This window comes from Gigantopelta aegis, chromosome 13 (assembly GCF_016097555.1).
Source record: "Gigantopelta aegis isolate Gae_Host chromosome 13, Gae_host_genome, whole genome shotgun sequence".
In the NCBI taxonomy this organism is placed as follows: Eukaryota; Metazoa; Mollusca; class Gastropoda; order Neomphalida; family Peltospiridae; genus Gigantopelta; species Gigantopelta aegis.
This window is the reverse complement of record NC_054711.1, coordinates 36,067,223-36,079,873: the sequence shown is the minus strand read 5'-3', so window position 1 is coordinate 36,079,873 and position 12,651 is coordinate 36,067,223. Positions and strand designations below refer to the sequence as shown.

Genomic DNA, 12,651 nt, shown 5'->3' with positions numbered 1-12,651 from the left:
CATACTACTTAAAATATATAAACGTTTTTATTTTCATTTTTAGTCTGTTGTCGCGTCCCTGGATCTGTCTGGTGTACAAGAGTTGGCATGTTCAAGTCGTGACGGAACGATGATGCCCGATTTCACTTGTGTTAATATAGCGTTTGGCTGTTGCAACCTTAATCTAAAACCAGGTTGTTATAATTTAATTATTTGGCCCACAAGACTCTTTCACTAACATCAAAATCTTGGTCTATTTGATGTAAATTGTGATATATTCCAATGTTCTTGTTCTGGCTGCTGTAGTGGCAGCCCTCTAGGATTGAAATGATATTGCAATGCTTTAATTAGCTGGGTGTAGACCAAAGTGAATTTCATGACCAGTACAATACTATCATAGACATTAACAATTTTGTCATTTCTCGTGAAATATCAGAGACTTGCCAGTTATGTGTTTTGGCAGAAATCTTGTTTTTATTTTATTTTCAGTCTGTGTTAGAAAGGCTGAATCTGTCTGGTGCACATCAGAGTCGGCGTGTTCTAGGCTTGGTGGCACAATGATGCCTGAATTCACTTGTCGTAGTAACAAGCTTGGGTGTTGCAAGAAAGAACAACGAAAATTCCAGTCAGAAAAAACACTTATCGGGAATAATGGACATAGCAACTTTTAAGATTTTTTGCTTAATTTAAATTACCATTAGCTGATCTAAAAATAATAAAAATTACAAAAAAACCCACGAAAATAATACTTACCGATTCATATATGAACTTTATTTCATGTATTTATAAAACATTTAAGTGAATATATGTGAGTAAAAATTATAAACTTGTACCCACTCAACGTGGTTTTTGTTAAAAATTAATCCAGAAGTGTAAAGGTTAAATGGCGAGGTCGGAAATGGGGCGGGCAGGAGGTGTGTGTTCACCGATGGTGATAGATCTTAGTGCTCTATTAACAAGCTACATCAAGCTCCTCAGCTAAATGACTCACATCTGTTTTGTTTAACGACACCACTAGAAAACATTGACTTATTAATCATTGGCTATTGGATGTCAAATATTTTTGTAATTACGACATATAGTCTTTGATATACCAGTCGTGGTGCACTGGCTGGAACGAAAAAAAGCCCAATGCGCCCACCAACGTGGATCGATCCCAGATCGACCACGCATCAAGCGAGTGCTTTACCACTGGGCCCATCAGAAGATAAGGATGGTTATTTAATGATTCAACAGCTATCTTTGGAAGAAGGTTGACTGTTAGCAAATTCTTACCATATTTGGAAGAGATTATCCAAACTGGCGGTCGACTGGCTATTTGTATTGCACCCGTATGAAACGTCAGGTTTATAGTGAAAACATTACGACAGACAGGGTGCTGCTTTTAGAGTGAGTTATATCTATGGTGAAGACTATACCGGACATGGTGCCTGTCTTACAGAGAACAGTTATATCTATGGTGAAGACTATACCGGACATGGTGCCCGTCTTACAGAGAACAGTTACATCTATGGTGAAGACTATACCGGACATGGTGCCTGTCTTACAGAGAACAGTTACATCTATGGTGAAGACTATACCGGACATGGTGCCCGTCTTACAGAGAACAGTTACATCTATGGTGAAGACTATACCGGACATGGTGCCTGTCTTACAGAGAACAGTTACATCTATGGTGAAGACTATACCGGACATGGTGCCCGTCTTACAGAGAACAGTTACATCTATGGTGAAGACTATACCGGACATGGTGCCTGTCTTACAGAGAACAGTTACATCTATGGTGAAGACTATACCGGACATGGTGCCCGTCTTACAGAGAACAGTTACATCTATGGTGAAGACTATACCGGACATGGTGCCTGTCTTACAGAGAACAGTTATATCTATGGTGAAGACTATACCGGACATGGTGCCCGTCTTACAGAGAACAGTTATATCTATGGTGAAGACTATACCGGACATGGTGCCCGTCTTACAGAGAACAGTTATATCTATGGTGAAGACTATACCGGACATGGTGCCCGTCTTACAGAGAACAGTTACATCTATGGTGAAGACTATACCGGACATGGTGCCCGTCTTACAGAGAACAGTTATATCTATGGTGAAGACTATACCGGACATGGTGCCCGTCTTACAGAGAACAGTTACATCTATGGTGAAGACTATACCGGACATGGTGCCTGTCTTACAGAGAACAGTTATATCTATGGTGAAGACTATACCGGACATGGTGCCCGTCTTACAGAGAACAGTTATATCTATGGTGAAGACTATACCGGACATGGTGCCCGTCTTACAGAGAACAGTTATATCTATGGTGAAGACTATACCGGACATGGTGCCCGTCTTACAGAGAACAGTTATATCTATGGTGAAGACTATACCGGACATGGTGCCTGTCTTACAGAGAACAGTTATATCTATGGTGAAGACTATACCGGACATGGTGCCCGTCTTACAGAGAACAGTTATATCTATGGTGAAGACTATACCGGACATGGTGCCTGTCTTACAGAGAACAGTTATATCTATGGTGAAGACTATATCGGAGATGGTGCCCGTCTTACAGAGAACAGTTACATCTATGGTGAAGACTATACCGGACATGGTGCCCGTCTTACAGAGAACAGTTATATCTATGGTGAAGACTATACCGGACATGGTGCCCGTCTTACAGAGAACAGTTATATCTATGGTGAAGACTATACCGGACATGGTGCCTGTCTTACAGAGAACAGTTATATCTATGGTGAGACTATACCGGACATGGTGCCCGTCTTACAGAGAACAGTTATATCTATGGTGAAGACTATACCGGACATGGTGCCTGTCTTACAGAGAACAGTTATATCTATGGTGAAGACTATACCGGACATGGTGCCCGTCTTACAGAGAACAGTTATATCTATGGTGAAGACTATACCGGACATGGTGCCTGTCTTACAGAGAACAGTTATATCTATGGTGAAGACTATACCGGACATGGTGCCCGTCTTACAGAGAACAGTTATATCTATGGTGAAGACTATACCGGACATGGTGCCTGTCTTACAGAGAACAGTTATATCTATGGTGAAGACTATACCGGACATGGTGCCTGTCTTACAGAGAACAGTTATATCTATGGTGAAGACTATACCGGACATGGTGCCTGTCTTACAGAGAACAGTTATATCTATGGTGAAGACTATACCGGACATGGTGCCTGTCTTACAGAGAACAGTTATATCTATGGTGAAGACTATATCGGAGATGGTGCCCGTCTTACAGAGAACAGTTATATCTATGGTGAAGACTATACCGGACATGGTGCCTGTCTTACAGAGAACAGTTATATCTATGGTGAAGACTATACCGGACATGGTGCCTGTCACAGAGAACAGTTATATCTATGGTGAAGACTATACCGGACATGGTGCCTGTCTTACAGAGAACAGTTATATCTATGGTGAAGACTATATCGGAGATGGTGCCCGTCTTACAGAGAACAGTTACATCTATGGTGAAGACTATACCGGACATGGTGCCTGTCTTACAGAGAACAGTTATATCTATGGTGAAGACTATACCGGACATGGTGCCTGTCTTACAGAGAACAGTTATATCTATGGTGAAGACTATATCGGAGATGGTGCCTGTCTTACAGAGAACAGTTATATCTATGGTGAAGACTATACCGGACATGGTGCCTGTCACAGAGAACAGTTACATCTATGGTGAAGACTATACCGGACATGGTGCCTGTCTTACAGAGAACAGTTATATCTATGGTGAAGACTATATCGGACATGGTGCCCGTCATACAGAGAACAGAATTTAGTATTTATTAATCATTGGTTGTTGGATGTCAAACGAAATATAACCCATTACAATTGTTCTATTAGTAGCTAATCAAGTGTGAAATGTGATGCTAATGCTAATCAGTGTGGAATTTGATTAGCAATTATAATTATTTTATTTTTTTAGAAAATCCAAATGAGCAAAATCTTTCTTTGAAAGGATTAGGTATGTTCAGTTGGACTACAGAAGGTATAGTAATTGCAACTCTTGGTCTAGATTTTAAAAGGAAGGAAGGAATGTTTTGTGACACCTAGCACATTGTTTAATGCAAGTGGCTAGGTGTCAAAGATAGCATATAGGAAAAGCAACAGTATGAAATGTTATCACTTTACATTGATACTTAGACAATGAGAAAAGAAATTGGTTGCTGCCAGATGGCTGCTGTTACTAGTGATTACTGGAAAGGATTTTGTAAATATCCTGCAGACTATCATAAACCAACACCAGAAGTGGAGCATGCATAGAAAATAAATGCAGATGTCGTCATGAAACAAATTGAGGGGAGTGATCAATTGCTTCCCCAACTTGAGTTTTGGGGAGCCATGTAAGATATTACCATATTGTGCATTGATTTGTAATCCTTTGTAGCACTTTTTATTTTTTACCAAATTCACATGCTAAGGGAAGGTAAAATCAAATCTTATAACATTATTTCACCAATATCTTGAGACAGTTCACTTTTATACATCTTTTATAACAACAGCTATGTTGGAAAGAAGATTTGACTGTTAGCAAATTCTTACCATATTTGGAAGAGATTATCCAAACTGGCAGTCGACTGGCTATTTGTATTGCACCAGTATGAAATGTTATGTCTATAGTGAGACATTACAACAGACAGGGTGCTGATTTTAGAGCGTTATATCTATGTTGAAGACTATACCGGACACCATAGAAACGTTATGTCTATATTGAAGATGTTACCATAAACAGAAAAAGGTCACTGGTCAGCGTCCTGCCATTCTAAATGACTAAATGACCGATGGACAACACTTACTTGTTGATGCGTTGTCATTTGGTGGTGCTGGCGATGAGGGCTGGTTGTCCACATACACGGGAAGGTCAGGAAGGTCGCTGTTGGACAGCGGGGAGTCCGAGGGTGGAGGGACGGCACTCGTCTCAACCTTCACATCTCCGTTGATCAGCTGACAGTCGGCTGAAAGGAGAACAAAACAAAACATTCTGTAACCAGGGCAATCATCTCTTATCTTATCCTCACATATCAATGGCCAGGGCTCTTGCTGCTAGCCAGCAACCGGTAACCGTTACCAGCCAGCCAGCAACCGGTAACCGTTACCAGCCAGCCAGCAACCGGTAACCGTTACCAGCCAGCCAGCAACCGGTAACCGTTACCAGCCAGCCAGCAACCGGTAACCGTTACCAGCCAGCCAGCAACCGGTAACCGTTACCAGCCAGCCAGCAACCGGTAACCGTTACCAGCCAGCCACCGGTAACCGTTACCAGCCAGCCAGTAACCGGTAACCGTTACCAGTAACCAGTAATCATTACCAGCCAGCCAGCAACTGGTAATAGTTACCAGCCAGCCAGTATCCAGGAATCGTTACCAGCCAGCCAGTAACCGGTAAAATGCCTGTTAATTTTCTGTATTTTAACATTCATGCATGCATTTATGTATTTATGTGTGGACAGTTCACTTGCTTTTAGTCTTCCTAGCAATAGCCAAGCCAATGTCAAGACCATCGTCTCCTGTGAAGGTTTTTAGGCTTTTAGTAAAACCTGTAAGAAATGACTGGAATGACTTAACATGTACTCATCTTTAGTGTACACATTTTAAATGAATCCATGATTTACACAACTAGTTAATCAAAAATAAACTGTAAATATAATATTCCAAGTCAGTAATAAAGGTTTGTTTGTTTTTGGTTAATGACACCACTTGAGCACATAGATTTATTAATCATCAGCTACTGGATGTTAAACAATTGGTAATTTTTAACATAGTCTTTGAGCAAACTTTATAATTTTCCATTAGCAGCAAGGGATCTTTTATATGCACTACACCACAGATAGAAAGCAAAGCATTTTGAAACACTAAATGTAGGGCCATGGTTGGGGCTGGAACCCCCCCCCCCCCCCCCCCAAATCCCCCCGGCCCCTTCTCCTAAGACAGTTATTAAAGTTAAAGTTTGTTTTGCTTAACACCACCATTAGAACACATTGATTTATTAATCATCGGCTATTGGATGTCAAACATTTTGGTAATTTGAACATCGACTGTTAGCAAATTCTTACCATATTTGAAAGAGATTATCCAAACTGGCGGTCGACTGGCTATTTGTATTGCACCAGTATGAAACGTCATGTTTATAGTGAAAACATTACGACAGACAGGGTGCTGATTTTAGAGTTATATCTATAGTGAAGACATTACGACAGACAGGGTGCTGATTTCTATGGTTAAAACAGAATTTGTTAAATTTTGTTTAACATGACTAGAGCACATTGATTTATTAATCATTGGCTACTGGATGTCAAACAACATAGTCTTAGAGAGGAAACCTGCTACATTTTTCCATTAGTAGTAGCATGGAATCTTTTATATTGCACCATCCCACGGGCAGGATAGCACATTCCACGGCCTTCGACATACCAGTCGTTGTGCACTGGCTGGAGTGAGAAATAGCCCAATGGGCTGACTGACAGGGATAGATCCCAGACCGATGGTGTATCAAACGAACGTTTTATCACTGGGCTGCATCCTGCCCCCCAAAAATGGAACGAGAAATAGCCCACGTGGATCAATTATAGACCAAATGCACATCAGACGAGCACTTCACCACTGGGCTAGACCCCACCCCAAGACAATTAGGAGGTCTGTAAGAAACAAGTATTATTAAATCTTGTGCCCTATTAAGAATATATGAGTGTAACAGTGTGTGCCTTTAACCTTCTGACTACTGTGGTCAAGATATCTCGCCTGTTGTCACGCCAGTCGACATACTGTACACTGTATACAGTGCATTCCACAATTCATATTTCCCACCCTTCTGACTACTGTGGTCAAGATATCTCGCCTGACGTCACGCCAGTCGACATACTGTACACTGTATACAGTGCATTCCCGCCCTTTTGACTACTGTGGTCAAGATATCTCGCCTGACGTCACGCCAGTCGACATACTGTACACTGTATACAGTGCATTCCCGCCCTTCTGACTACTATGGTCAAGATATCTCGCCCGACATCACGCCAGTCGACATACTGTACACTGTATACAGTGCATTCCACAATTCATATTTTGCCCTGTTTTGCACACGACACTCACCGGCATCGATTTATTAACAGGAAACGGAAGACAATTCAGCTTCCAGTGTCTTTAAATTTAGACTTTTCACTGTAAAATGCAATATTTATTACTGTCAAAATACTCGTTTAGTACGGTTTGTGATTGACCAACAGGCAAAACCTTTAATGCAAAGGCCCAATATGAACTATGAGTATAGTATCACTGTAAGAGCCCATCCCGGATTATTTTCAATTCCACATTTTAACATACTGTGATGTTTTTTAAACACGTATTGCTTTCATCTCCATCACTTACAAAAGAAAACCATACATAGCGTAGTAATATTTATTATCTTACAATATATTTTTCTGTATTTATATATATTGTTCTGGTGGGGTTTTTTTAATTTAAAGTTTTATGTGTTACATTGTTACTACTAGTCCCGTGAAAATGAAAACTAACAAGATCTCGGCCCAACTGGACTGACTGAACAAGACTACTTTTTATTTATTTGTTTAAAATGTCCAATTTTTATCAGCCTTTAATTTTGCATGGAATTTATTTTCACGAATTTTATTTAACCGTGAAAATAAATTCCATGCAAAAATAAAGCATTTTACAGGATCCAAGACGCCGACAATGTTGTGAGTACGACACAGGCAATCAATTGCAGTTCACCTGTTACATCAGCATGAACAGCTAATACACTCACCACTTTCAAAAACGCCCACATAAATCAATTACTGAATTAGCTCTTATTTCACAAATACTTTGAGGCAAATCTACTTACTGGCAATCTTGAAATGACATTAAAAAAGAGTAAATTCTAATTAAATGGTATTGTCAAACCTTGTGTAATCTCATAAAGCTTCTTCCAGATGCAACACTGGAGGAGGCTGGAGGGGGTATTGGGCATGGGGGGGGGGGGGGTGTGTGTATAAAGACCAGTGGATATTGAAAGGAATGTTTAATGACAACTCGGCTACTCCATCACCCATATGGCTAGAACTTGTACTTGAAAGCAAACATTTTGAGCAGTTTGTATCAATAATTTCACTTTGGCTCAAAAAATATATTAAAAATATATAATTAATGTTTTGGAAACGACAAAAATGTAAAATGTATGCTAGCACAAGCATTCCCAAAATACGTAATTCAGATCTTGCTTCCACTCTGGCCGTCAACAGACAATCTGACATGAGCCATTCCCAAAATACGTAATTCAGATCTTGCTTCCACTCTGGCCGTCAACAGACAATCTGACATGAGCCATTCCCAAAATACGTAATTCAGATCTTGCTTCCACTCTGGCCGTCAACAGACAATCTGACATGAGCCATTCCCAAAATACGTAATTCAGATCTTGCTTCCACTCTGGCCGTCAACAGACAATCTGACATGAGCCATTCCCAAAATACGTAATTCAGATCTTGCTTCCACTCTGGCCGTCAACAGACAATCTGACATGAGCCATTCCCAAAATACGTAATTCAGATCTTGCTTCCACTCTGGCCGTCAACAGACAATCTGACATGAGCCATTCCCAAAATACGTAATTCAGATCTTGCTTCCACTCTGGCCGTCAACAGACAATCTGACATGAGCCATTCCCAAAATACGTAATTCAGATCTTGCTTCCACTCTGGCCGTCAACAGACAATCTGACATGAGCCATTCCCAAAATACGTAATTCAGATCTTGCTTCCACTCTGGCCGTCAACAGACAATCTGACATGAGCCATTCCCAAAATACGTAATTCAGATCTTGCTTCCACTCTGGCCGTCAACAGACAATCTGACATGAGCCATTCCCAAAATACGTAATTCAGATCTTGCTTCCACTCTGGCCGTCAACAGACAATCTGACATGAGCCATTCCCAAAATACGTAATTCAGATCTTGCTTCCACTCTGGCCGTCAACAGACAATCTGACATGAGCCATTCCCAAAATACGTAATTCAGATCTTGCTTCCACTCTGGCCGTCAACAGACAATCTGACATGAGCCATTCCCAAAATACGTAATTCAGATCTTGCTTCCACTCTGGCCGTCAACAGACAATCTGACATGAGCCATTCCCAAAATACGTAATTCAGATCTTGCTTCCACTCTGGCCGTCAACAGACAATCTGACATGAGCCATTCCCAAAATACGTAATTCAGATCTTGCTTCCACTCTGGCCGTCAACAGACAATCTGACATGAGCCATTCCCAAAATACGTAATTCAGATCTTGCTTCCACTCTGGCCGTCAACAGACAATCTGACATGAGCCATTCCCAAAATACGTAATTCAGATCTTGCTTCCACTCTGGCCGTCAACAGACAATCTGACATGAGCCATTCCCAAAATACGTAATTCAGATCTTGCTTCCACTCTGGCCGTCAACAGACAATCTGACATGAGCCATTCCCAAAATACGTAATTCAGATCTTGCTTCCACTCTGGCCGTCAACAGACAATCTGACATGAGCCATTCCCAAAATACGTAATTCAGATCTTGCTTCCACTCTGGCCGTCAACAGACAATCTGACATGAGCCATTCCCAAAATACGTAATTCAGATCTTGCTTCCACTCTGGCCGTCAACAGACAATCTGACATGAGCCATTCCCAAAATACGTAATTCAGATCTTGCTTCCACTCTGGCCGTCAACAGACAATCTGACATGAGCCATTCCCAAAATACGTAATTCAGATCTTGCTTCCACTCTGGCCGTCAACAGACAATCTGACATGAGCCATTCCCAAAATACGTAATTCAGATCTTGCTTCCACTCTGGCCGTCAACAGACAATCTGACATGAGCCATTCCCAAAATACGTAATTCAGATCTTGCTTCCACTCTGGCCTTCAACAGACAATCTGACATGAGCCATTCCCAAAATACGTAATTCAGATCTTGCTTCCACTCTGGCCGTCAACAGACAATCTGACATGAGCCATTCCCAAAATACGTAATTCAGATCTTGCTTCCACTCTGGCCGTCAACAGACAATCTGACATGAGCCATTCCCAAAATACGTAATTCAGATCTTGCTTCCACTCTGGCCGTCAACAGACAATCTGACATGAGCCATTCCCAAAATACGTAATTCAGATCTTGCTTCCACTCTGGCCTTCAACAGACAATCTGACATGAGCCATTCCCAAAATACGTAATTCAGATCTTGCTTCCACTCTGGCCGTCAACAGACAATCTGACATGAGCCATTCCCAAAATACGTAATTCAGATCTTGCTTCCACTCTGGCCGTCAACAGACAATCTGACATGAGCCATTCCCAAAATACGTAATTCAGATCTTGCTTCCACTCTGGCCTTCAACAGACAATCTGACATGAGCCATTCCCAAAATACGTAATTCAGATCTTGCTTCCACTCTGGCCTTCAACAGACAATCTGACATGAGCCATTCCCAAAATACGTAATTCAGATCTTGCTTCCACTCTGGCCTTCAACAGACAATCTGACATGAGCCATTCCCAAAATACGTAATTCAGATCTTGCTTCCACTCTGGCCGTCAACAGACAATCTGACATGAGCCATTCCCAAAATACGTAATTCAGATCTTGCTTCCACTCTGGCCGTCAACAGACAATCTGACATGAGCCATTCCCAAAATACGTAATTCAGATCTTGCTTCCACTCTGGCCTTCAACAGACAATCTGACATGAGCCATTCCCAAAATACGTAATTCAGATCTTGCTTCCACTCTGGCCGTCAACAGACAATCTGACATGAGCCATTCCCAAAATACGTAATTCAGATCTTGCTTCCACTCTGGCCTTCAACAGACAATCTGACATGAGCCATTCCCAAAATACGTAATTCAGATCTTGCTTCCACTCTGGCCTTCAACAGACAATCTGACATGAGCCATTCCCAAAATACGTAATTCAGATCTTGCTTCCACTCTGGCCTTCAACAGACAATCTGACATGAGCCATTCCCAAAATACGTAATTCAGATCTTGCTTCCACTCTGGCCGTCAACAGACAATCTGACATGAGCCATTCCCAAAATACGTAATTCAGATCTTGCTTCCACTCTGGCCGTCAACAGACAATCTGACATGAGCCATTCCCAAAATACGTAATTCAGATCTTGCTTCCACTCTGGCCGTCAACAGACAATCTGACATGAGCCATTCCCAAAATACGTAATTCAGATCTTGCTTCCACTCTGGCCGTCAACAGACAATCTGACATGAGCCATTCCCAAAATACGTAATTCAGATCTTGCTTCCACTCTGGCCGTCAACAGACAATCTGACATGAGCCATTCCCAAAATACGTAATTCAGATCTTGCTTCCACTCTGGCCTTCAACAGACAATCTGACATGAGCCATTCCCAAAATACGTAATTCAGATCTTGCTTCCACTCTGGCCGTCAACAGACAATCTGACATGAGCCATTCCCAAAATACGTAATTCAGATCTTGCTTCCACTCTGGCCGTCAACAGACAATCTGACATGAGCCATTCCCAAAATACGTAATTCAGATCTTGCTTCCACTCTGGCCGTCAACAGACAATCTGACATGAGCCATTCCCAAAATACGTAATTCAGATCTTGCTTCCACTCTGGCCGTCAACAGACAATCTGACATGAGCCATTCCCAAAATACGTAATTCAGATCTTGCTTCCACTCTGGCCGTCAACAGACAATCTGACATGAGCCATTCCCAAAATACGTAATTCAGATCTTGCTTCCACTCTGGCCGTCAACAGACAATCTGACATGAGCCATTCCCAAAATACGTAATTCAGATCTTGCTTCCACTCTGGCCGTCAACAGACAATCTGACATGAGCCATTCCCAAAATACGTAATTCAGATCTTGCTTCCACTCTGGCCTTCAACAGACAATCTGACATGAGCCATTCCCAAAATACGTAATTCAGATCTTGCTTCCACTCTGGCCGTCAACAGACAATCTGACATGAGCCATTCCCAAAATACGTAATTCAGATCTTGCTTCCACTCTGGCCGTCAACAGACAATCTGACATGAGCCATTCCCAAAATACGTAATTCAGATCTTGCTTCCACTCTGGCCGTCAACAGACAATCTGACATGAGCCATTCCCAAAATACGTAATTCAGATCTTGCTTCCACTCTGGCCGTCAACAGACAATCTGACATGAGCCATTCCCAAAATACGTAATTCAGATCTTGCTTCCACTCTGGCCGTCAACAGACAATCTGACATGAGCCATTCCCAAAATACGTAATTCAGATCTTGCTTCCACTCTGGCCGTCAACAGACAATCTGACATGAGCCATTCCCAAAATACGTAATTCAGATCTTGCTTCCACTCTGGCCGTCAACAGACAATCTGACATGAGCCATTCCCAAAATACGTAATTCAGATCTTGCTTCCACTCTGGCCGTCAACAGACAATCTGACATGAGCCAATGCCAAAATACGTAATTCAGATCTTGCTTCCACTCTGGCCGTCAACAGACAATCTGACATGAGCCATTCCCAAAATACGTAATTCAGATCTTGCTTCCACTCTGGCCGTCAACAGACAATCTGACATGAGCCATTCCCAAAATACGTAATTC

At 41.8% G+C, this 12,651-nt stretch overlaps 1 protein-coding gene across 2 annotated transcripts in view; it reads right to left on the bottom strand.

Moving 5' to 3' along the window:
• LOC121387336 (la-related protein 4-like) overlaps positions 1–12,651 on the bottom strand; it is a 92,689-nt gene that overhangs the window by 29,607 nt on the left and 50,431 nt on the right. For both annotated transcript variants that reach the window (XM_041518384.1, XM_041518383.1), the window contains one exon: positions 4,823–4,981. In XM_041518384.1, the coding sequence (XP_041374318.1) occupies positions 4,823–4,981 (159 nt within the window). The remainder of the gene's footprint in view (positions 1–4,822; positions 4,982–12,651) is intronic.